Consider the following 27,855-nt stretch of genomic DNA (forward strand, 5'->3'; position numbering starts at 1 on the left):
AGGTCTCTTATACTCTTATAACAGTAATTCATGGTGGACAGATTGTGGGAAAGCTCAGTAAAACACCACAAATTCTGCTGGTGATGCATTGTATCCAGAGGCGTAACTAGAGGGGGTGGGCCCTGGCGCGGGACGTGCCGCAGAACTGAGTGGTGCACGAGCTGCCGGGGGCCCTGAGGGGGTGCGGGCCCTGGCCCGCTCGCACCCTCTGCTCCCCCGGTAGTTCCGCCACTGATTGTATCAATGTTGCCCAATCAGTTCAAGTCTTGGGATCTGAGATTTATTGCATTTGACTCAGGTCTGGACTGAAATTCAAAATAGGCCATGGCAATTTAGGTACACAGAAGCCCAAACAGTCCACACAGAGTTCCCAACTGCCCCGCAGCAGCCCAATAAATAGTGACTCACAAATTGCCAGTTTGGGTCTGATTTGACCCCAAAAACATTGAATAAAACACACAACCGGTTTTATTATCTTGCAATATATGTATGATGTATGAATTGAATTGTTACAAAAAGGCACATGAATAATTAAGATATGCTTTCATTGATAATGCAAATTAGCTTACAAATTTGTCTTACTGCCTAGATATGACTGTCAGTGGTGAGCTCCAGGGCCGGAACTAGGGGTAGGCAGAGTAGGCACGTGCCTAGGGCGCAAAGCTGGGGGGGGCGCCAGGCACGTACCGCCTCTGTCACCTACCTCTAGTCCGGTTCCCTTCTCTGCCCGACTATCTATGGTATTTTAGCATTTTTGCGCTTTTGCGCATGCGCAAGAACTCTAATCAGCGCATGCGCACGCTAAGCCGGCGCCGTGACTGGCCGGCTTGCCTAGGGCGCCTGGCCAGCACGGCCCGGCTCTGGTGAGCTCCCTTCTCATTTTGCCCTTAATGTTCCCTGCACTTTCTTTGTTCTCTCTTTTTTAGATTTGTCTTGTGATCTTTAAAAGAAAATAAAGCAATAGCAGATATTTTTGGGAAATTGAAATAGAAAACGTGGAACCATATATTATAATAAATGTCCACTAAACTGTAGTACATGTGGAATAATAAGACGAACAGCTAAAAATATTTCTTTTAAATTTTAAGACTATGATGATTATTGTAATGATTATTTGTATATATCACATCATTATGTGTGTTTTCTTTCACTAGGGAAAAAGAAAAACAGGTGAGTAATCCTAATTTATTGATATATATTATTTATAAGGTTGCACCTTCATATCATTGATTCTGGTTGCACATTTCAATCTTGGTGGTGTGCAAGGTCATGATATTTACTGTAACAGCAGTAGTAGAGCACACTCTAGGGTAAATTGGACCCTAGCAACCAGACAGCCGCTGAAATTCCAAACTAGAGAGCTGCTGAACAAATAGTTACATACAGATGTTTCTTGATGCGTTCCCATGTGGTGGCTTTTTTTGTGTGTTTTTCACTACAAAAACCCTATGAGTTAACAGCTCAAAATTTACTTATCCCTACTCAATATATTATACACAACAGTGATGTAGTGTTTTATTGTCATAATAAGACAGTAAACCGGTATAAAACCTTGTTCACAGCAAAACAATTGTCCTTTTTTCATGTTTTACATGGACTTTAGTCTATTTTTGGCCCCTAATTGAGGGAAGGTCCTTATGCAGAATATCCGCATGTCCCAAACATTCATAGATTCCAAAGAGGCCTGTGAAATGTCAGACAGGAAAAGGCACTTGCAAAACATGTCAGTTGAAAGGAAGAGATATGAAAGTGGCGGCTTAATAAGCAAAAATAAATTAGTTGACAAACATAATTCTAGGGGGTGATATGCAGCCATAACATATGTTTATAGGAATTATTGTCATAATAAGACAGTAAACCGGTATAAAACCTTGTTCACAGCAAAACAATTGTCCTTTTTTCATGTTTTACATGGACTTTAGTCTATTTTTGGCCCCTAATTGAGGGAAGGTCCTTATGCAGAATATCCGCATGTCCCAAACATTCATAGATTCCAAAGAGGCCTGTGAAATGTCAGACAGGAAAAGGCACTTGCAAAACATGTCAGTTGAAAGGAAGAGATATGAAAGTGGCGGCTTAATAAGCAAAAATAAATTAGTTGACAAACATAATTCTAGGGGGTGATATGCAGCCATAACATATGTTTATAGGAATGCGCATAGTAACGTGCCTTTAACTGAATGACGGGATTTATTTCTAAAGAATTTTTTCAGCTAATAACCCTCCTCTAATTCATGTCTCTTCCTCTCAACAGCCACGCTTTCCTATTGTTCTTTCCTCTTGGAACTTCCACAGCCTTTGGCCATTCTAATCACTGTGTAACCAAATGGCATTATGGGAGGTTACTGGAGCCTACAAGAAAAAAAGGGAATGACCCCTACATGCCCCAAAATTTGGGGGAACATGAACCCCTACAGGGCCTTTTATATGGGACCTGCAGCAGTTACCCGTAGAGTAATCTCTGAAGAAGCATACACTGGCATAAAGCATTCTGAATTGCACTTGAATATTTTTCCTATGCACAGGATATATTTTTGCCATGCCCCAAAGCTGCCTGTCAGTTCCCCAGCTTCCTGCTATAAATACGTCAGGAGCCTTGTAGACATCCTAGACCAGGGGTCCCCAACCTTTTTCACCCGTGAGCAACATTCAGATGTAAAAAGTGTTGGGGAGCAACACAAACATGAAAAATGTTCCTGGGTGGTGCCAAATAAGGGCTGTGATTGGCTATTGGTAGACACTATGTGCACTGGCAGCCTACAAGAGGTTCTGGTTGGCAGTACATCTGGTTTTCATGCAACCAAAACTTGCCTCCAAGCCTGGAATTAAAAAATAAGCACCTGATTTGAGGCCACTGAGAGCAACATCCAAGGGGTTGGGGAGCAACATGTTGCTCGCGAGCTACTGGTTGGGGATCACTGTCCTAGACGATGCCCGATTTAATATGTATATGTTAAATTGTGCTATGGGCCGTTACTTCTTGTTATTCCCCTATTGCTTGCTTCATGTTTACAATTACAATACTTGGCTCTTAATGCGGAAAAAACAAAAGAATTGATCATTGATTTTAGAAAAACCCTGCGCACAATACATTGTGCATAAATGGCTCTATTGTAGAGAATGTCAGCATCACTTATTTCTTAGGGGTCCATATCTCAGACGATCTTAGGTGGAATCTTAACTCCTCTGCTTTAATTAGCAACAATGGATCTTCTTAAAAAGACTGAAGAAAGTAAATCTTTCTAAAGGTGGCTATACATGGGCCGATTAAAGCTGCCAATATAGGTCCTTTAGACCAATTCGGCAGCTTATCTGCCTGTGTGTGGGGGCTCCCAACGGGTCCTCCCGATCTATATCAGGCTAAAAATTGGCCATATATCCATTGGTCAAGTTTGATTTTTTTCTGTGATCTAGGACCACATTGGCTAGTTGATGTGATCCTGCGCTACGTCAGTGCCCATTTGCAGCATTGTAATCCGATTGTTTGGCCCCAGGGCTGAACGTTCAGATTTACCTGATATCGTTCTCGCCATACGAGCGGATCTAATAGTGTATGGCCACCTTAAGAAAGGACTGATACCATTTTACAAAGGAGTTGTTGAGAGTATACTGACAAACTCCATCATGGTGTGGTATGGAAACTGCAGTAGTGCTGATCGCACTAGGCTGCAAAGGACTGTGAAAACAGCAGGTGAGATTATTGGTGAGATTTTACCATCGAGGTTTTGCCGTAGTTTTATACCCTGTGCTGTGAGATTCTTGAATGAACAAACGTCTCTTTAAATCTTGTGGTGAGGATAGCATATGGACTGTTATATTGTTCTTACGCAGTGTTTTTAAACAGTATTTTAGTGAATTTTAGTGTTTTTTTCAGTGCTTTTATATATCTTTGTAAGAAGAGGAGTTTTTTTTTTTTTAATAAAGTAGCTTATAATTATTCCCAACCCTACCCTAGCCCCCATGTCAGTAAGGAGAATATAGGGAAGAGAGATGAGTTGGGAATTGGTTTATTGCATGTGTGAGGTTTAATGCACAGGGTAAAAAAAATTATAATAAGCACAATGCACACAATGCACTTTTCCTTAATGAATGGTATAGGGATAAGGTATTATACATAACATTGTATATAAATATATATTATGTGAATTGCTGTGGATATATAAATATAAAAGTATATAAGAATTTTGCACATGATTGTTGTATTTCTCTGGGTATAGTAGTACATGCACAAAAGTATATACGTATTTTGCACAAGATGTGGTTACCACAGTTTTTAGGGAAGCATAAGTTCATGTAACACTGTATTTCTATGTGCGTGTAAATGGTGTATATGAAAATGTAGGAAAATGTAAAGGAAAAAAAAATAGTAACTCTTTAATTCTGTCTGTTGTGTATAGTTTTTGTATGCAGCATAGATGACAATAAAATCTATCTATCTATCTATCTATCTATCATCTATCTATCAATTAGTAAATACCTTGTTTATCTCCTTTTCTTCACACAGGAGTACCTCATATTAAAAAGCCATGAAAACAGCAGTCAGGATCTGACGCTCTACAGCATTGCTTCATCACAGATGTCGTCAAATCAGATTACATTTTATATTTTCCGCACTGCATAACAAGCTGCACACTCCCATGTTAGACTGTACAGTGGCTTCCTATGCAATGCCATATACCTAACATGTCCAAAGCGCTACTCCACAGAAATTACTTCAGCGCACAGCCCAATTTTTTAAGCAGTGGTGCTTCTTTCCTCTTAGACTTCACCGCAAGTCTTCAGCATACATATAACTAGAAAAGTGAGGAGAGCAATCCAGGGCAGAAGATCTGCAACAATGTAGTTTATTAGCAGCTACAAAACACACAACATGTTTCGGGCCTCAAACGCCCTTTATCAAGTGTCCAAAGCGCTACACAGATAGTCTTGGTGCACAATTGTTTTTCTGAGTGACCTAGATGTTGGAGACACAGGAACCCTTCTGTTTCTATGGGATTGCATGTCTTATTATTCCAAGCAGTATTTCAGATCATCATGGTGACAGTGGTACAGTACTGTACTGTAATACTTTTAATTAGGAAATTAACACAGTGGCTAGGGTGCATATCATTTTTATTAAATAGGAAACTGACTCTCTTCAGTGTTTTGATTTTTGCAAGGCTGTTCCTTTTTTATACTTGTTTTGTATATTGTCAAAAATATCCATCTTTAAATATGTATATATATATATATATATATATATATATATATATATATATATATATATATATATATAAGACAAGAAAAGGCAAATTCACTAGTGGCTGCCAATGTATGAGTGTAATTCAGTAGGGATACTTGGTAAAGGTGAGTAACATGGCAGTGATTCAATAGAAGGGAGGAAAAAACCTGATGGGCCATGCTGACCCAGGTCCGATGTCTCTATCAGCCCCACAAGGTTTAGGAGAAGGAAGGTACCTGACTTGACGCTGGTGGGCCCTCAGTGTCCCAGTATGACACTGGCAATTTACAGTATTTTGCTGATGCACTTCCATATCTCAGTTTGCAAAGGCCACTGCTTTAGACTTGAGGAACTGAACTTTCATTTGAAGCATCAGAGGTGGTTGTTCAAAGTGAGGGCAGTGAGGTTGAGTAATGCCCTGCTGGGCGAGGTTGTGATTCTATTAATACTTTTGAGAATGGCTTGGCTAATTTCTTGAACTAGTATAATATCCAAGGCTATAGTGATCTTAAGATCTAAAGTTTGTTAGTATAGGTATTGGTATGTATATTTACATACGTTAGTGTATAGATAGGTCTCTGTATGTGTTTATATGTGCACTGGGATTCATTTGGAGGAGTTGAACTTTGGGGTTTTTTTTCAACCCAAATGTAACTTTTTAAATATGTTAAATAAATGACAATTCTGCACCTTTTACATGGACAGATAGTTTTATATATACAGGTATGGGATCTGTTATCTGGAAACCCGTTATCCAGAAAGCACTGAATTACAGAAAGGCTCTCCCATTTTATCCAAATAATCCAATTTTTTTTTAAAAATGATTTCCTTTTTCTCTGCAATAATAAAAAAGTACTTGTACTTGATCCAAACTAAGATATAATTAATCCTTACTAGAGGCAAAACCAGCCTATTGGGTTAATTTAATGTTCACATGATTTTATAGTAGACTTAAGGTATGAAGATCCAAATTATGGAGAGATCCATTATCTGGAAAACCCCAGGCCCCAAGCATTCTGGATAACAGATCCCATACCTGTATATAGCATTTGTATATTATATGAGATATATATGAGACTACAGTACATGTTATCCAATATATATATCCATTGCACTGTTTTACTAATAGAAATTAAAATGGCTTATTCAGTAGGGCCTCATGGGGCCCCCTATACCTCCAGGCCCCCCCTGCAGCCCCTGGACAAGAATTATTAAGGTAGGCAGTAGGAGAGACCCAAAGAGGCCTGGGAAACCTTGTACTGTATTTGATGATATCACTATTGTGTTATAAAAAAGTATGGAGAAGTTGTGCTAGTCAAGATATATAATAAAGCTTTTACTGTGTTCATCTGCAAGATTGTGTGACCATCTAGTTTATTATTTTACTAAGCATTCTACTACAAGTCTATCATTCTCTGTAACAGCGTTGTGTTCTCTAAAGGCTTAATTCGGCTATTGACTATTTCCTGTAACAGAGATGCAGTTCTCAAGTACAGTCTGTGTATATAATATTTTATATTCTATTCTGCTAACTGCCATACCACAATTGTATGTATACATATTCAAATATCCTCCCATCTGTAAGTATTCATTAATCCTGAGAATAAAAGTCACTTGAGGCACTTATGTCAGGCCTTCCTGATGGCAAAGTCAGTGACTAGATGGAATCGTGTTTAGGACAACATTTACTAACTTTCCCTTTCAAACATGCTGTCTCTGCACAGATTTGGCACTTAGTGTTCCTTACTTCCAGCTTGCATTAATATCCTTCCTTTGGCCAGTCCAATTCTGTAACTGTCAGCTATGGTTTTTGCAGACAGGCAGGATAATTTATTGACCGTAGTGTGTGTGAATATGATAGGGACCATGGAGTCGCAATGCCTCTAAAGTGTTCAGAATAATTTAGGCACTATAAAAATATATCATTTAAATGATTCCTTTAAGTATAATTCCCTTAGGAACCCCCACCAAGCACAAATAACCCGTATGAATTCACGGAAGCGAGCAGACACCGCACTTGACAGCTTTGACCTCTCCTGAATGTAAGTGGTTAACATAGATCTTTGTGTTTTGTAAGAGGCTCAGATAGTATCTCAATGGCTGGGATCCGGTGAGGGTTGACACACAGGAAAGCTGTTGATGCCTGCGTTACCTCACAATTCAAACAGAAAACTTCCATTCTCATTGTTCACGCATTAAATCATTCATTTATGGGACACTCCTGTCCAGGAATAATATGACATATTTCAGGGAATTTCCCTTGTAACCTAATAGTGAAACATAGCACATTCCAAATAATAAATAAAGTACATCATATATATCTATTTATAGGAACCATAAATATTGTTCATATAATTCACGGAAAATCTCTACTGTTTATATTTTTCTCTAACAGTATAAATGCAATACAGAGGGAATACACAAGTATTAACCACCACATATTTCTTAGCATCTGCCAGCTGCCTTGTGAGTGGCTGGGGATATCATACAGATATGGGATCTGTTATCCAGAATGCTTGGGACTTGTGGTTTTCTGGATAAGGGTTTTTTTTTATGTAATTTGGATCTCAATACCTTAAGCCTACTAAAGTTAAGACTCCTAGTAAGCTACATATGATTGTTTTACCTCCAATAAAATTAACCAATTAACCATATAAACTGTAGACAATCAATCCCTGCGACACTCAGATCAATTTGCCAAAGAGACCCTGCTAAAGCGATCAAAACTACCGTATATACTCGAGTATAAGGCGTCCCGAGTATAAGCCGAGGTACCTAATTTTACCTCCAAAAACTGGGAAAGCTTATTGACTCGAGTATAAGCCTAGGGTGAGAAATGCAGCAGCTTCTGGTAAGTTTCAATCATAAAATTGAGGGTTTCTGCTCCCATTGGAGGTGACTGCGTCTCGTTTTTGGATGCCGGCGACCATTCTTGGATGCCGGCGAATATTCTTGGAGACTATTCTTGGACGCCGGCGACTATTCTTGGAAGCCGAGGTAGAGTTTTTCAGCATATTTTGGGGGCTGAAAAACTCGGCTTATACTCGAGTATATATGGTATGTGATCTGCGGTACGGACAATCGCTCTACTAAAAGTACATATCAAATAGTTAAAAAGCAAAGATGTATTTATGCACAGCCTAAAACTAAATTAACCCAAAGTGTGTTCCCCCACCACTTATTAAAAGAATTAGTGGCCACCAGTAACCCCCAGCCAATCTAGTATTGTATAAGAAAAGCCACATTTATGCAATCAGACAGCTTTTGCACAGCTGATATCATAGCTTATTCCAGCAACAGTTCTCCTCCAGGTATAGAATGTTAATTTGAATAAATGGATATGCTCACATCCCCATAGTATAGATCTTATAAAAGTCATGGCACACATTAGTTCTCACCACTCCTGTAGTCTTTGGTTCCAGTTAGTGCGATGGGGGAAAGAGCCAAGCGCCAAACGTGGCAAAACTGCTATATCCGGAACCTGTTTATTCAAACTGCCACTTTAGGCCACTTAATTACAGTATATGTTAGCTAGGACCATGTACAAGTTACCGTTTTATTATTACAAAGAAAACGGAAATTATTTTTAAAATGTATTGATCAAAATAATAATAGGAGAAGCAAGGAGATGGCCTTCCCGTAATTTGGAGCTTTCTGAATAACATGTTTATAGATAACGGATCCCATGCCTATGGTATTTAGTAACAGTGGCTGAGCACTGGAACATGATTCCTAGGCCAGGAGGAAGAAGGCCCACTGCTCTGCTCCACATGCCCCAAGTAGAGTTCAACCCTAGTACCCTCGTACCCCTGCTGAACCCAGCCATAAGGCCTGTCTGAATCTCCATCCCCAGCTGGAGAAACGGAACAGCAGGTTACTGATATCTCTGTTAATAGGTCATGCATCACAATGCTGCCTTTAATGTCCCATAAGGAATGCCCTAATGAGTATGCCTCAAATGGAAGGATATGTGGTGGTGTACATAGGAGCAGCTGTGTAAAGTACTTTGAGGAGGGCTGCAGTACATAAAGATAAAAGAAAAAATGTTAAGGTTTGGACTGAATTGTCCATATTTGTCGATATTTAGCCATCTGGAATTTCTTAGGGAAATTGTAGGTGTTATTTACCTAGACATGAGGGGCACAAAAGCTTTCCTTAGTGCTCATTCATAGAGAATTTCCATCTGGGGCCTGGCTGCACTCAGCACCTTGCTCCGGTGCCATAGGTCAGGCAATAAATACAGGGTCCCATTGCTGCCTGAGCCTGCCAGTACTCCTTAACTTAATCACCTGAATACTGCACATTATGGGGCAGTAGGGAGGTGCCAGCATGCCTCCCTCTGCACTACTTCATGAATAAAATGCTGCTGAATGCCAGCTGGAAGCACTGTATTCATCGGGAATCTGTGCTTTGTTTGGAGTGCAGACACCTTTGAAAGCTCCCATTTAATATAAAAATTAACAGTATAGTAAAATACCGAGCATGACTGGAATGCATGTCTGGCAGGACTATCTTGGCTACTGTGCATGATCTCCATTTCAGAGGATAAATGAGTCGTCCAGTTTGGCAGGTTTTGACCACACTGCCTGACTGTTTAGTTCAGCTCGTTTAGACAGACCAGACAATCAGATTGCAGTTGATCTGTCCAAACTAAACATTTCATCTGATGCTTCACCTTGGATATAGGCATAGAAGCCACAGCTCTTTTCACTTTCTTTTAAATTTGAAAGTTTTTCCGTTGGTCTGAATAAATGGAGCAATAATATTTTTCACTTACCAGCAGTTCATACTAATGGTATCTATCCATTCTGCCCTTAGTTCGATCTGTCTGATATGATGGTTGGCCAACATATAGCCACCTGTACTGTATCATGTGGCCAGAGGACAGCTTTAAACTTGCGCTGTGGGTAGGGTTGCCACCTGGCCGGTATTTTACCAGCCTGGAAGGAAAAATGATGGTTGATCCCAATGTTATTAATAGGGAAAAAAGATATATAGGAAGGCCAGTATTTTTTTCCAGAAAAGGTGACAACCCTAGCTGTGGGTTATGTGCCCATTAATATTTCCTGCACTTTACTAACCGTGACAAAAAGTCATCAACTTTCTTATTTAGGATACAAGAGAACAGCCTCCTTGAACTAAATACAGCAAAACCACAAACCAGACCACACTGAACATGGACATGAAGCTTCTATACAGACACGGAGGCATTCTGACGCCTGTTTTTTTTCTGTGTTTATGCAAGTGACTTTATCTCCCCAGCTTCTGGAACCACAGTGTACATTATGTGGTAACGGGCAGGGACTGGGAATAAAAACCATGATGCATTGATGTCATTTTGCAAAATTAAAGTACAAAATTTACATCACAAAATTTCTGTCCCAAAGAAGTAGAGCAGAAATTTTGTACATTATGTTTTGGGGTTCAATACCAGCCCAAGGCAACCACAGCCCTTTAGCAGATCTGTACCTCTGAAGATGCCCCAGTAGCTCCTCATCTTCTTTTCTGCTGATTCACTGCACATGCTCTGAGCTGCTGTCACTTGCTGATCTTAGGGACCCACTGAAAAAAATACAGTAAACATAGAATATAAATGTGACAACTTAAGGTTGATTAATGAACAGTTCAGATAATTTGTAGATGGCAGCTCAGGAACTAGCACAATTAAAATCAGAATTGAATAATCATCATTGTGGCTTATATGACCCCTAAGCTTAGCTTCTCAACAGCTGCTCAAAACACACTGAGCATGTGCGTGTCGCAGACACTCTTAACAAAATCCAATATGGCAACTCCAGGGCAACTTTGAAGGCCTGGAATATTGCTACTAAAGAGATGCTGAATCTTTAGGCTGGTTAGATAAGTTAAGTATATAAAATATGGCATTTCCAGTCATTTCCATTTATATAGAGTTTAGTTCTCCTTTAAGCTACACTGCTAATTATAGTATATTGTCAGGGAGAACTGAGGAGAAGCTATTGTCCACTGACAGCATAGTAACATAGTTAGTTAGGTAGAAAAAAGAACTGCCAGTTGATCCAGAGGAAGGCAAAAAACCCATCTGAAGCCTCTCCAATTTGCCTCAGCCGGGGAAAAAAATCCTTCCTGACTCCAAAATGGTAATTGGACTAGTCCCTGGATCAACTTGTACTATGAGCTATCTTACATAACCCTGTATTCCCTCACTTGCTTAAAAGCCATCCAACCCCTTCTTAAAGCTATCTAATGTATCAGCCTGTACAACTGATTCAGGGAGAGAATTCCACATCTTCACAGCTCTCACTGTAAAAAACCCCTTCCCAATATTTAGGCGGAACCTCTTTTCTTCTAATTGGAATGGGCGACCTTGTGTCAGCTGGAAAGACCTACTGGTAAATAAAGCATTAGCGAGATTATTATATGATCCCCTTATATATTTATACATAGTCATCATATCACCCCTTAAGCGCCTCTTCTCCAGAGTGAACATCCCCAATTTGGCCAGTCTTTCCTCATAACTAAGATTTTCCATACCTTTTACCAGCTTAGTTGCCCTTCTCTGTACTTTCTCTAATAAAATAATGTCCTGTTTGAGTGATGGAGACCAAAACTGTACGGCATATTCTAGATGGGGCCTTTTCAGTGCTCTATACAGTGGAAGAATGACCCCCTCCTCCCGTGACTCTATGCCCCTTTTAATACAGCTCAAGACCTTATTTGCCCTTGATGCTGCTGACTGGCATTGCTTGCTACAGTCAAGTTTATCATCTACAAGGACTCCAAGGTCCTTTTCCATAATGGATCTGCCTAGTGCAGTCCCATTAAGGGTATAAGTGGCTTGGATATTTTTACATCCCAGGTGCATGACTTTACATTTATCAACATTGAATCTCATTTGCCACTTAGCTGCCCAGATTGGCAGTTTGTCAAGATCGTGTTGCAAGGATGCCCATTAATTGGGCTGGATAGTTTTGTGTCATCTTCAAACACTGATACATCACTTGCAATACTCTCCCCTAAGTCATTAATGAACAAGTTAAACTAAAGTGGACCCAATACCGAGCCCTGAGGGACCCCACTAAGAACCTTACTCCAAGTAGAGAATGTACCATTAAAGGAGAAGGAAACCCCCAGGGCGCTAAACCCCTCCCCCCCTCCCCTGTGCTGCCCCCCTCCCTCCTCCCCCCTGGCCTACCTGTCCCCTGGGCAAATGCCCCTAACTTTTTACTCACCCCTCTGCGCAGGTCCTGTCCACGGAGTTCGCAGTCGCCATCTTCTCCCACGCGCGTCTTCTTCCTGCTCTGACCGGCGTCTTCTGGCGCATGCGCAGTAGGAACAGGTACCGGTACGGCTCTACTGCGCATGCGCCGAATGTCACGAAGTGAAATCGGAAAACTTCGTGACATTCGGCGCATGCGCAGTAGAGCCGTACCGGTACCTGTTCCTACTGCGCATGCGCCAGAAGACGCCGGTCAGAGCAGGAAGAAGACGCGCGTGGGAGAAGATGGCGAATGTCACGAAGTGAAATCGGAAAACTTCGTGACATTCGGCGCATGCGCAGTAGAGCCGTACCGGTACCTGTTCCTACTGCGCATGCGCCAGAAGACGCCGGTCAGAGCAGGAAGAAGACGCGCGTGGGAGAAGATGGCGACTGCGAACTCCGTGGACAGGACCTGCGCAGAGGGGTGAGTAAAAAGTTAGGGGCATTTGCCCAGGGGGACAGGTAGGCCAGGGGGGAGGAGGGGGGGGGGCAGCACAGGGGAGGGGGGGAGGGGTTTAGCGCCCTGGGAGTTTCCTTCTCCTTTAACAACCACCCTCTGTAGCCAGTTTCCTATCCATGTGCAAACGATGTGAGTGTGCTTTGTCCATTGAGGAGTGGTCTATTCTACTATCTGTAAAAACAGAAGAGAATGTTGCTATGGTACGTAGATACAGTATGTTAAAAAAGGACAGCTGTTTTGAACAGCTTTACTGTACAGTCCCCTTTGTCCACACCCAAATCACATCACCCCTACTGCTCAAGTCCCAAATTTGGCCACTTGTATGAGCCTAGGTTCTGTGGTGATTGGTGACCAGGAGCTTGTGCACTGGAAGCCAACACATAATCCTTTTGCAATTTGCATGCTTCTGTGTGCTAGAGATAGCACATAGAAATCAATTTCATACATTTCAACCCTCTTGATAAAGACCCCATTGAGGGTCAAAATATCGTTCTTATAAAGCTTTTGTACTGCAAAAGTCCCTAGAGTGCAACAGCATTTTTGTAAATTCTCTCTCTCTCTGAAACCTTTTTTACAGAGTTGAGTATTGTGGACAGTTATTGAAACAAATTGTAATTTACTGTTGGTTTGTGTTCTGTTTTTTTTGCAGAATTTCAAATATTTAACAAATATCGCCCTCTGCTGGACTAGCGTGAGAGCAATTTTAACCAAGCTTCTGTAAAGAGAATCTCCTTTACGCAACTGAATTATATATGTTATTTTTTTAAAAATTTTGTATGAAAGCTATAATATATTCTTGGTTTAGAGGTCTTCAAAAATGTTGGAATCAGCTACCACTTTTGCAATTTGCTTGAGTTCCCCTTAGCCCATATCAAGGTTACAGATGTATTAACATATACTCTTAACAATCACAGTCCTATAATTCTAATAATATCCAAGACAGTAAAATTCAAGACAGTAAATAATTAATTCCCAAATTTCTGCATCAGCATGGACCCTGGCTGCACAATGCAATGATAAACAAGGAGTACTAAATTTGATTTAGCCCTAGCAGCAAAAAATCCATCCATGCTCAAAGAGTCTACAAGTCTGACAACATTTTCTGTACTGTACTTTGTTTTAGATGCATTAATTACAGACAGAGGTGTCACGAATCAGAAAGATCCAGGGCTGAACATATTTTAATACACTGTCGAACCAATAACCATTTAGACATGTTGATTGGCTCTTAAATGTGAATCATAGATTCTCTAGTGGGGAGAGACTAACATGAGCAACAATCTCTGTAAAGTGCTATATAAAATGAATACTGGCAACACAAAATGAATTCTGCAAACACCAGAAACAATTTTTTAGTAAGAAAATAAATATACAAACCATACTTCCCAACATTTTAAAAATAGAAAGAGGGTCAAAAAGATATGCAGCGCATACTGATATGAAATTGTTGGCCATGTCCATTTATGGCCACACCCTCTAAATACTATTATAAAATAAAATACTATAAAAATTTTTGCAGGTTATGGAAAGGTTGAACACATTTCTGGGGGTTTTATGGTCAGACTTTGTGGGGCAAATTCACTAAGCGCCGAAGCGCCGAACGCTAGCGTTAATTCGCTAGCGTTTGGCATTTTCGTTACTGCGCAAATTCACTAACGAACGCTGGCGTTGTTTCGCTAGTGTTACTTCGCACCCTTACGCCAGGCGAATTTTCACTAGCGACGTAACTATGCAAATTCACTAACTTGCGCAGTGTACTGAACGCTACCTTTTACACTAGACTTCCTTCGCCACCTCAGACCTGGCGAAGCGCAATAGAGTAGATAGGGATTGTTTAAAAAAAAGTCAAAATTTTTTCTAAGTCCCAAAAAACGCTGGCGTGTTTTCTACATTATGGGTGATAGGCTGAAAAAGATCGAAAAAATTTTTGGGGCTCCCCTCCTACCCCCCTACATTTCCTGACTCATGGCAACTTACCTAGACAGTGGGCACATGTGTAGGGCAAAAGAAAATTTTTATTTGATGTGCTGATACGTATTCCTCCATTGAAATTTGAATTTGGCGCCGTATGCAAATTAGCCTTCGCTAGCGTAACTTCGATTTACATAGCGAATCAACGCTAGCGCAACTTCGCAACCTTACGCTACCCCTGAACGCAACTTCGGATTTTAGTGAATTTGCGGAGCGCTGGCGCAACTTCGCATCTTAGTGAATTTGCCCCTATGTGTTATTACAGTTTTGCTAATGAAGGTGAATTCCCCTTTAAAAGGGTATCTAGTAAAGGTAAGGGCTGGATTTACCTTTTGTGCTCCCCTATGCCCAGCTGCTGTGCCCCCCCCCCCCCGAAGCAAATCTTAACCCAAATAAAAACAGAAAAAAATAAAAACAGTGGTACAGGCTGATACATTAGATAGCTTTAAGAAGGGGTTGGATGGTGTTTAGCAAGTGAGGGAATACAGGGATATGGAAGATAGATCATAGTACAAGTTGATCCAGGGACTAGTCTGATTGCCATTTTGGAGTCAGGAAGGAATTTTTTCCTCCTCTGAGGCAAATTGGAGAGGCTTCAAATGTTTTTGCCTTCCTCTAGATCAACTGGCAGTTGTAGCCTTACAGAGCATTTGTTTTTTAGATGGTGTCAGTGACCCCCATTTGAAAGGAAAACTCATAGTTATGCCACATAAATTAAATGGGAGAAATAGGAAAATCACCCTTATATGCTGCTTAGCAAAAAGCATGATTAAGAGAAAAAAGTTATGCTCTGCAGCCTGAATCACATTTCCCAAAAAATATTTGCATAGTTTGGTAAATTAATAGGATATTAATCTGAGCACTGGCAAAATGGGAGTATGCTTTTCTGAGAATGATACTGACTATGAAAGGCTTGAAGAGACTTACCGGTATGTAGAGTAGGGGGCAAAGAATAGACAAGGGAAATATAGTGCGCACTTTGAATTACACCAAAGGACTCAAAGATAAGAAGGGAGTATGGTAAGATAACTTTGCATACTACCACTATTACTATAGACACTTCAACCATTCTTTACACAGTTAAGCAGGCATAATATTTGCCTTTGCTACACTCCTCTTACATACAGCTGCTGCTTTGCAGGGCCTCACTGCGCAAGGTTTAAGGCAGTTGCCCCTGCTCTGATGCCTTAAACTTGCGTAGCTTAGGGTTATTGACAGAACATGTTTAATGACTTTAGGGGTAATTAATGTTACACAAAAATTAGAAGTAGTGAATACTTGAATTTTAAGATGTTAAGTATAAATCTATTGCTATTCCATATCTCCAAATTTTAACATGCTATAGCTTATGTACAAACTAACTGAAATACAATAAGGAACTGAGCACAGCAATGTATGGTAATACCAGTGAACAAAAAATATTCCTTTATAGTCCTTTGACCACGTGCCTGATGTGGCCTCTGCTGCTGTGCTGAATGTTGCCATAAAGCATGTACTGCATAGATGAAAAAGCAAAATTAACAGAACTGCCACTCAGGTCCTTGACAGCCCATGCCAAACATTGTTTGATCTAACTACCTGCAGAGTTCAGAATTATCCTGTGCACAGATCCATGGCTCGTTCACTCCACTCTTACAAATGAGAACTGCACGGCCGCGGCCCGTGTGCAGAGTGACGTTGCGCCAGTGTGTGCGTCATTATACGCGCTAAAGGAATAAGTTGTTCGTGCTCCTTTTCCTTTTGGGGCACAGTTTTATAGATGTTAGGGGCGCTGGCTTGCCGCCCCTAAAACATTGTGCCGCCCTAGGCCTGGGCCTAGGGGGCCTCTCCCTAAATCCGGCCCTGCATCCGAGCAGCTTCTTCAGTTCAACTGACTGGTGTGGAAAATTCTCGGCATATAAACTATTCCACTAATCCAATCACAATGGCACATTGTAACTCTTCAAAGAGGTGACATCTGAAGAAACTCACAGAGGTGTTGATTCTGTGTAGTTGTGATAGGATTATCCAATGTGTCATGCAACTCCTAGATACAGGTGTTACTTGTGAGAGTTGCATGAATGGATGTGTGAAGTGTTCTGAATCCGCCGGGGTACAGATGTTAGAACAGCATTGTATGTAGCAGACAGGTGGTGTCGAAGGCCCCGCCTCTGTTCAGGGATGGTTTCTCCACCTTGACATGAATCGTCTCGTTCAAATCAGCGTTTTGAACGAAGAAGCTGCTCGGATGAGTAGTGAAACGTCTTCATTGATTAATCAGCAAGTCCAGTTGTTTTTAGATTTACCTATACTAGATATACCATGACCTGGATGAATGAAAATCTTCATAGTCATACTTTAAAAGGGTGGTTCACCTTTAAGTTAACTTTTAGAATAATATAGAATGACTAATTCTAATCAACTTTTCAACTTTATTTGCCTTCTTCTTCTTCTGATTCTTCTCAGCTTTCAAATGAGGGTCACTAAAAACAAATGCTCTGTAAGGCTTCACATTTATTCTTAGTGCTACTTTTTATTACTCCTCTTTCTATTCGGTGCCTCTCTCTTTCTCTTTAAAGGACAAACAAACCCTTAATAAAAAAAAACCCCTACCCCTCTACCCTACATAGACCACCCTCCCCCCAGCCTAGCTGCCCCCCCCTCGGGCAAATTCCCCTAAATCTCTACTAATCCTCCATGCAGATTGTGTCCAGTGGAGTTCATGGGCGCCATCTTCAGAATGACACCGCCGCTTCGACAATTTCCGTGAGTTTCTGGGGGAAGCGTAGTTGTCTCGAAGCAGAAAGTTGCTCTAACTGCGCGTGCGCCACTTTGCTGGTCACATTCAAGGAGGGGTAAGTAAATAGTTAGGGGAATTTGCCTGGGGGGCAGCTAGGCAGGGGGGAGGAGGGAGGGGGGTCTATGTAGGGTAGGGTTTTTTTTTATTAAGGGGTTGTGTCTCCTTTAAGGGAGTGTTGGCATCTATCAGCACTCAGTGGGGATTTGCGTCCCTTAGCAAGCTAAGTCAGTGCTTGAATAATAACACCATACAAATCCATAATACAGGTAGAGAAAGCTCTGCTGTATCCACAATTACCCAATACCCAGCACAGTGCTGTCCACCCAGTTTTATTCATTATAAGACAATTCTGGTAATTGTCGGAAACCTTTACACACAGCCGCTAGAGGAAGTGTGCACATTAAGATAGGAAAATATAATATGTTTTAAATCCTCCAAGACTTCAGATGAAACGGAATGTCCCTCTACTACTGAAAGATAAATGGTAAGTGAGATTTGTTTGTATATAGCAGATTAATCATATAAATTATATTTATTATGTTAGTATAGTGCTAACAGCTAGTCACACTGCTTCAAACTGCTATATCTTTTATATAATTTACAATAAACAGCCACTTAAATGTGTCATTGTTTATAATAATGGGAAATGGACGATCCCTTTCTTCCTGAAATGTCCCTGAATTTGCTATAAACATATCTGTAAATCATATTAACTGGTGAAAGGACCAGTAGCAGCAAAAAATGAAAGGGGTTTGTATGCAAATATGAACTACTCTAACAACACACCGGTAACTATTGTATATTTGCTTTAGAAACACTTCTACAGTTTATATGAATAAATAAAAAGTCATTCATGTTTAATTTAATTTGCTGGCAAGAAATAATTGGTGTGTGGGTGCCGGATGATCAGATACACACTTTACATGTAAAAAAACGAAAAACTAAAAATGTCAAAAAAATCATATGTTTTCACTTGACAATGTCATTGGTCTTTTAAAAGACTGTAGGATGTTTACCAGTATGGGACTGGGACCAAAATCCAGATTTTAGACACAAAGGCCAAATTCTTTCCCTCGTGGTTCCAATGCATCATTAAATAAAAGGAACCCGCAAGCCAGTGAGAGTCCAGTGCCCTTTTCCCTTACTGCCAGCCCTAGACTGTCATTGATGAAATATATAATTTCCTTGGATATCAAAAAGCTACCGTTGCTTCTGGAACAAATACACTATGGGGCAGATTTATCAAGGGTCGAATTTCAAAGTTATGGGAGTTATTTTGAACTCCCATCATTTCGAAATTCGAATAAAAAAAGACCAATTGAAATTTATTTAAAAAATTGAAGTTTTTAACCTAGGGTAAATAGGCTGTAATCGAATCATTTGAATCGAAGTTTTAGCTCATTCAATCAAATTCGAATCAAAGGATTTGCCCCAAAAAAACTTTGATTTTTCAAAGTCCACCAAATGGGTTCTAGGAGGTCCCCCATAGGCTAAAATAGCAATTCGGCAGGTTTTAGATGGCGAATGGTCGAAGTCAAAGTTTTAAAGAGACAGTACATGATACATTTCTATATTCAAATAGTCAAATTTTTGTTCAAATCAAAATTACATTTTTGGCCTATTCGATAGTTGAAGTGCACAAAAATAGCTCGAAATTTTAATTTTTTTACTTTGAATTTTAAGTTTGACCCTTGATAAAGCTGCCCCTATACTGTATGTGTATTATATGCAGGATTTATTTTTGTGCCCAAATATAGAGGCAGGGCAGAGAGGAAGCGACAGAGCTAGGGCTCCTCCTAGTAATAAGGGAAGATACAAGGGGAAAGGGCCAAAAATAGGCAGCAACGTTTTAACAAACTACGACTATTTTTGGGAAAGCTCCGACCACTTTGACATCATTAAACCACTCTCTAAAACCATAACACAAAAGGGGCTAATTTTAAGATCAATGACTTCATCAATGTTTCCATATTGGTTGTTTTACAATTAATTGTTATAACTTTTTTAATAATAGCAGTCACCACACATGGCAAAACTGCAATCCCTGCATTGTGATGAGTGATTCTATCCCATTTTGCTTTGCCAAACATTCACAAATTGAATTCAATGCGACTCTTTCCATTCTGTAGTGACTTTTTCAACGCATAATACATTGGAGTTGCTTTTTTGTGGCGAAATCCATACCTGGTGAAACATTTTGCTTTTCAATATGTGGGAACTGTATAGTTTTATCATCTGGAGAGTTGTAGGATAATTATCCCTCTTGATATCTTTCCTCCTATGTTTTCTTCCTGTTTTTACACTAGATCTGTCATTTTCTATCTAATCTCTCAATTTTCTTCTCACCTTTGTGTTTGTTTTTCTTCATTTTCTATTCTCCACGTGCCTTGTGACTTTTTCTTTTCCTAACCCTGAATTAAATTCTCTTCACTTCTTCTTCTTTATCCTCCGTTCTCCTTCCTCTTTCTCTCTTCGTCCTTCTTTTCTCTCTCATGTCAGTTTCTTATTTCAGTTCAGCTTTTCTTTACCTCCTGTCATCTGCTTCTTCTCATATTATCTGGAATCTGTTTTTGTCTGCCAATTTTCTCCCTTTTTATCTTTACAGTAAAACTTTAAACAATATTGTTATTGGTACTTTCTGTTAACAATATTATTTACAGTAGCAATAGTTTAACTAGCAAAAAAGAAAAAAAAAAGAAAGAAATGAAACAAAACGGGACTTAAAGCAGGGTTGTTTTATGTGATATGTAATATTATGGCAACTGGATACATAGAGAACTGCCCAGCACAAGCTTATATAACATATAATGAAAACACAGGCATTTTATGCTAATAGTATGCAACGTAACAAAAAAAATCATACTCAGTCTAATTCAGTTTTCTAAATTCTAGGAGTCACCTACAGCCAACATATTTGAAGACCACACTGGTTGCCGACTGAAACATATCCAATTGCTCTGGTTTGCCGCTGTTACATGCGGTAGGATTTCTTCTTTCTTTGTTCAGATGTAAACTAAGTATCTTGCATAATGTGTTACTTTATGTTTCCTTTAAGGAAGATTGTTGTATGTGCATGTAACTTTGTATGCAAGGAACAGACCTGTGGCCAATTCTTTTTAATCAATTTATTGCAGCAGAAAATACAGCAAAAGCTTTCGGTAGATACCCCCATCCTCAGGTGCAATACACACTCAATGGAACCATATGCTTAAATACATTCCTTATAACATGTGACACAATCATGCGGTCCATTAACCCCTTAGTGTTTTTTTAAAACACAACCCCTTAGTGTTTAACTCATAGTCAATAATTCAGTCCATATCCAACCATCATGGTATATCCAGTTTATTATACATTATAGTCCATTACCTAGAAAAATACAATAATAATAAGTTATATAAAACATTGCTTAATTAATTTTACATAAGACATCTGTTCCTATAAATTTCATAAACAACATTGCAAGGTAAAACTTTCATTTAATCCTATTAGAGAAAGAGACTACAATTTATTTTATTCATACTGCCTCTTCTTTAGTAATTGTTTCTGGATATTACATCCTCTAGGCAAATTCACCTGATCTAATACCATCCACTAACTTGGGCCACTGAATGGTTAATGTAATAAAAATGTTTTGCAACCGATAATTCTGTTTCAAATTTTTCTTCCAGTTTTACTTTTTTCCTTCCACTTCCGGTGAATATCTACGTATATTACTTTTATGTTCATTTAGAAGTACCCGTACAGCTCTGGATGTTTTTCCTACGTACACATATCCACATGGGAATTTTATCAAGTAAATGACCGCTGAACTGTTGCATGTATAATGTCCATTCATTTTAATTGGAGTCAGGGCAGGAACTAGGGTAGGCAGAAGAGGCACGTACCTAGGGTGCAAAGGCAGAGGGGCGCCTCTTCTTACGCCTTCCCCTAGTTCGGACCATTTTGTCCAGAAGAGGTGGCAGCAGTTCATGCGAGTGCGCTAACTTCGGTGCATGTGCACTCTCGTGTTCCTCGTCACTTGTGTGAGCGGTGGGGGCGACGTAGTCGGCCGGGTTGCCTAGGTCGCTGGCCAACTTGGCCCGGCACTGATTGGAGTACCTTTGGTTGGGTGTGCTATAGTGTCCCCATGTATGATGCCATTGCAGTGTGAGCAATCACCACAGCCAAATGTACCCAATTTCAATGGTGCCATTAGGCCACTTTTCTTTTTTTTTGTAACACCTTTTTTTCTTTTGTCCTATTGACCTATTTGTCCTATTGATTTACCCCACCTGTAGAAAAACAAAGGCAACTCTTTGAATATGTTTCCTGCCTCACTATCTCTTTGGAGTACTTTGCAATGCTTTATTATTATATATATCCCAGCTCTCCCACTAACTATCGACCGGTCTCCCTTCTTCCATTCGCCTCCAAATTACTAGAAAGGCTTGTTTATAAACGCCTGATCCAGCATCTCACTCACAACTCCCTCCTCGACCCCTTGCAATCTGGCTTCCGCCCATCACACTCGACTGAAACTGCCCTCACCAAAGTAACCAATGATCTTCTATTGGCAAAGTCTAAAGGTCATTATTCCATTCTAATCCTTCTAGATCTCTCTGCAGCCTTTGACACAGTTGACCACACACTCCTCCTTGACATTCTACACTCATCTGGCATTCGGGACACTGCTCTTTCATGGTTTACATCTTATCTGTCTGACCGTTCCTTTAAAGTTTCCTTCTCTAACTCTACTTCTACTACTTTCCCACTCTCTGTTGGAGTTCCTCAAGGCTCTGTTCTTGGCCCCCTGCTGTTCTCGCTCTATACAACTTCACTAGGAAAACTCATTCAGTCATTTGGACTTCAGTATCACCTTTATGCTGATGACACCCAACTCTACTTGTCTACTCCTGATCTTTCTAACTCTGTCCTTTCCCAAGTCACAGACTGTCTCTCTGCTGTCTCCTCCTGGATGTCACAGCGCCACCTGAAACTGAACCTTTCTAAAACAGAACTCATTATATTTCCTCCAAGATCTTCCCCTGTCCCTCAGATATCACTCACCGTAAACAACACCACCTTTCATTCCACCACACAGGCACGCTGCCTAGGAGTCATCTTAGACTCTCATCTGTCTTTTTCACCACACATTCAAACACTTGCAAAATGTTGCCGTATTCAACTGCGCAACATTGCTCGAATACGACCATATCTCAGTTCAGAATCAACTAAAACACTGATTCAGTCTCTCATCATCTCCCGCCTTGATTACTGCAACTTACTCCTCACAGGTATTCCAACAAGTCACCTTTCACAACTCCAATCTGTTCTAAACGCGGCCGCTAGACTCATTCATCTAGCTCGCCGCTCAACATCAGCTGCTCCCATATGTATGTCCCTTCACTGGCTCCCAATCTCTTCTAGAATCAAATTCAAATTACTTACACTCACATTCAAGGCCCTTAATAATGAAACCCCTCCCTATATTTCATCTCTAATCTCCAAATACACTCCTTCACGAAACCTACGCTCTGCTTCTGATCTTCGCCTCACTTCTCCTCTGGTCACTTCTGCCCATTCTCGTCTACAAGACTTCTCTCGGGCTTCTGCTTTTCTCTGGAACTCTCTGCCACAAGCTGTCAGACTTTCTCCTTCCTTCCAAACTTTCAAGCGCTCCTTAAAGACCCATCTGTTTAAAGAGGCCTATTCGTTGTACCTTAATTAATCATTGCTGTATCAAAACTGACAAAGTGTTTATATAATCCTAATGTCTCAATTGTACCCTAACCTTTTAGTTTGTAAACCCTATTGTACTCTGTAATCCTTGTCTGTTAGCCACCATTTATTCCCTGTTTGCTATAACTGCAGTAAAGCACTGCGTATCTTGACAGCGCTATATAAATAAATGATGATGATGATGTTTCACAGTAGGAGTCAGATTGCCAAAAATTGATACAAAAAGGGATTCTCTGTGTTTTATGATTTCTCACTTCTTGTTTGACCTGATCTAATTCTCCTTTGTAATTGCCCCTCTGTGTAAATTATTTAATCATTACATCTGCTTCCTGTTCATACAGACTATCCTTTGACATTTGGGGGCAGATTTACTAAGCTCGAGTGAATTTTCGAAGTTAAAAAAGTTCGATTTTCAAAGTAATTTTTTGGGTACTTCGACCATCGAATAGGATACTACGATTTCGAATTCACTTTGACTTCGATTCGAAGTAAAAAATCGTTAGAATATTCGACCATTCAATAATCGAAGTACTGTCTCTTTAAAAAAAACTTCGACTTCATACTTCGCCAAATTAAAGCTACCCAAGTGCAATGTTAGCCTATGGGGACCTTTCACAGCACTTTTCTAAGTTGTTTGTGGTCGAATAAAAATACTTCGATCTAACGATTTTTTTTCGATCGTAGGATTGTTGAAAAAACTTCGAATTCGATATTCGAAGTTTTTTAATTTGATGGTCGAATGTTGAAGTTTTTTATACTTCGAAATTCGACCCTTAGTAAATCTGCCCCTAAAAGTCTTACCCTACTCAATTGGCTATATGGCAAACTCTTTGGTGACAGTATGGTATTACAGTCTGTCGGTTTGTAATGCATTGAAGTCTGCAATTCCTTCTCCACAATTTTTACATTTATATCTAAAAATGCTAATTTATATTCTGAATATTCATAAGTGAATTTAATTGTACCATGTACCTTATATAACTGTTGTACCATTCGATCAAATTCTGCAGCAGTACTATCCCAAGCAGGAAGATATCGTCCACAAAGCGCCAATAGTATAAAATATGCCTATTCCAATCACTGTTGTTTAAAATATATCTACATTCAAAATCGTGTATAAATGTATTTGCATATATAGGTGCCATATTGGCTCCCTACCTGTTGGACATACAGGTGTACTGCTCCAAAAAAACCAAATAGTTTTTCGTTAATACCATTTCTAAGGCATTGCAAGCAAAATTCAACTGTGTTTTAAAATCCAATTTGGTTAAATAAAAAGGTCTGTAAAACAGAACCACATCCAGAAGCAATGGGCCACCATGGGGGTTACATAAGGTCTTATGAATCTTTTTGGCAAAAAATAAATATATGGCACATAAGGTCGTTTTACTGTAAGAGTCATATATATTGCATTCATAATTATGCCATCCTGCAATGCTCCTTCTAGAAAATAATCAATTTGTTTTTCTAAAAATCTCTGTAGGATTAAAAATTAACTTCTTATATCTAGATTCATCCTCAAGTTGTCGGCATTCTTCATTTACATATGCAGTCTGATCTAAAACTACTATGTTGCCGCCCCCTTATCAGCCGATTGTATGATTATATTACTGCAAGCTTTCAATTGATTTAATGCTTTTAGCTAATTTTTAGACATATTAGGCTTATGTCTCCAGCCACAATTGTTCCCCAATGCTGCAAAATCCTGTCTAACAAGTTGTTCAAATATATTAATACATTTAGATGTACTATCAAGAATATACGTGGATCTAACACCTAGGGGCCGATTCACTAAGGGTCGAATATCGAGGGTTAATTAACCCTCGATATTCGACTAGGAATTGAAATCCTTCGACTTCGGATATCAAAGTCGAAGGATTTAGCGCAGATAGTTCGATCGAACGATCGAAGGATTATTCCTTCGATCGAAGGATTATTCCTTCGATCGAACGATTAAATCCTTCGAATCGAACGATTTGAAGGATTTAAATCCAATGATCGAAGGAATATCCTTCGCTCAAAAAAAGTTAGCCAAGCCTATGGGGACCTTCCCCATAGGCTAACATTGACTTCGGTAGCTTTTAGATGGCGAACTAGGGGGTCGAAGTTTTTTTTAAAGAGACAGTACTTTGATTATCGAATGGTCGAATAGTCGAACGATTTTTACTTTGAATCCTTCGATTCGAAGTCGAAGGTCGAAGTAGCCCATTCGATGGTCGAAGTAGCCCAAAAAAAACTTCACTCGAAGTTAGTGAATCGGCCCCATAATTTCCATTTTATTTCTTGAACTTTATTGTTGACAGTAATATTAATACAACCAAATCTCTGAAAAACGCTTGAATGTCAGGAAGGCTGTAAACTACTTAAAATTGATCCCTGGACCTCTCCCATTGAATGGAAATTTCGACAGGTTTTAGGTGGCAAATAGTCGAATTTGAGTTCTTAATGTGCCAGAGTATGATAAATCTCGAAAATCAAATTAGAATTTTTTTAAATATGAATCAAATTTACTCCCTAGTCGAATTTGACAGTTTTGACCATAAAAAAACTAGAAAATTAAAATTTCGATTAGAATTTTAAATTTGCCCCTTATTGTTATTGCGACTTTGTATTACTCATCTTTCTATTCAGTTCCTCTACTATTCATATTCCAGATTCTTATTCAAATCAACGCATGGTTGATTTCAACCCTAGCAACTAGATTGCTGGAATTGCAAACTGGAGAGCTGCTGAATAAAAATCTATAATAACTCAAAAACCACAAATAATAAAAAATGAAAACTAATTACAAATTGTCTCAGAATATCACTCTTTACATCACACTAAGGGGGTTATTTATAAATTATTTTCAAAATTATTTTCTGAAATATACTCCGACTAAATCTGCATGGGTTATTTCCCCCTATTTATCATACATTTTCCAGAAAATTTCCAGTGCAGGAAAAAACTTGAAAAAAATGTGAAAATCGTACTAAAATTTGAATCGTACTATTTTTTTGGATTTTCCTCCCGAAAACTCTGATTCTTTCGGGCTTTTGGGCGAAAAACATGAAATCTTCGGATTTTTGCATGACACTCAGCGGATATCAGAATATCTTCGGGACTTCTCCCATTAACTTATATACAACCTTGGCAGGTCTGAGATACCGGATTTTCGGATTCAGACTTTTTCCATCCTCTGGGTATAATAAATAAAAATTTAAATTTTTTCACTAAAAATTCAGCTTTTATAGTAAAAAAAAAAATATTCGTTTTAAAATAGACCCCCCCTAAAAGTTAACTCAAAGGTGAACAACCCCTTTACGTAGACTCATTCCAGATATGGATAAGTATGTAATAAAAAGTACCATAAGAGCGGGTTACAATAATATATACAATTTACAGCATTATGTTTTCTAAATGAAACAGATTAACAAGATAAAATCATTTCTATAATTCTGGCACTTTCCAATTTGCTGTTTAAGGGCTTATGATCACCATGATAAGTGTGAACAATACATTATTTTTTATTTATAGAGTACAGTTAATTATACAAAGGATGTCAGAGACATACTCTTCTAATTCGATACAAGTTTTTTCAGAAAAAAAATTGTCAGTTTTCAAATTAAATTTTTAAAATAAATTTTGAAATTTCAAAATTTGAAATTTGAATTTGAATTTTTTTTTAAACTCGAATCGAATTTGGACTATTCCCTAGTCGAATTACACTAAAATAAACTTGAAATTCTAATTAAAAAATTTGAATTTTCAATTAGACCCTTGATAAATCTGCCCCTTACTGTCTCTAAAGAGAGCAATAAATATTTTGTGCGGTACTGTTGATTTATTATGGGTGGCATGCATTACTGTGTTGCAATTATTTTGTTAATCAATACTGTTGCTGAAGTGTAAAAGGTGATTAATTATTATGCATTTTCTGTTTATATTCAGGACTTTTTAAAGGCACCAAGGTATCTGCATGGACATATCATTATAATACTGAGTTAACAACATGGGATGCAGCTCGTACCTGGTGCCAAACCCATTTTATTGATATGGTTGCCATCCAGAACAAAGCAGAAAATGACTATTTGAATGAAACAATTCCTTTCAATAAAGCATACTACTGGATAGGGATCCGAAAATTAAATGATACCTGGACTAGAGTCACGACCCAAAAAGCCATTACAACGGAAGTGGAAAACTGGGCACCAGGAGAGCCAAATAAAGCAGGAAAAGTTTCAGAAGACTGTGTGGAGATCTACATAAAGAGGTCTATAGACAGCGGAAAATGGAATAATGAACTATGTGACACAAAGAAGAAAATAGCACTGTGTTACCAAGGTACTTCTTATCTATCATGTATGTCAAATACAGGGCAGGAAGAAAAGGGTTGAGTAAAATTTATCCTTTTGCTTGAAAATTGGAGAAAGGGTAATCAAAAATGAATTGCTGAGGTTCTTACAGACAATGTACCGCCACTG

At 39.2% G+C, this 27,855-nt stretch overlaps 1 protein-coding gene across 1 annotated transcript in view; it reads left to right on the forward strand.

Moving 5' to 3' along the window:
* sell.L (selectin L L homeolog) overlaps positions 1-27,855 on the forward strand; it is a 56,883-nt gene that overhangs the window by 12,538 nt on the left and 16,490 nt on the right. The window contains exons 10-13 of the mRNA XM_041591058.1: positions 1,155-1,170; positions 2,255-2,318; positions 20,564-20,651; positions 27,323-27,715. Of these exons, the coding sequence (XP_041446992.1) occupies positions 1,155-1,170; positions 2,255-2,318; positions 20,564-20,651; positions 27,323-27,715 (561 nt within the window). The remainder of the gene's footprint in view (positions 1-1,154; positions 1,171-2,254; positions 2,319-20,563; positions 20,652-27,322; positions 27,716-27,855) is intronic.

The sequence above is a fragment of the Xenopus laevis genome, chromosome 4L, assembly GCF_017654675.1.
Source record: "Xenopus laevis strain J_2021 chromosome 4L, Xenopus_laevis_v10.1, whole genome shotgun sequence".
NCBI lineage: Eukaryota > Metazoa > Chordata > Amphibia > Anura > Pipidae > Xenopus > Xenopus laevis.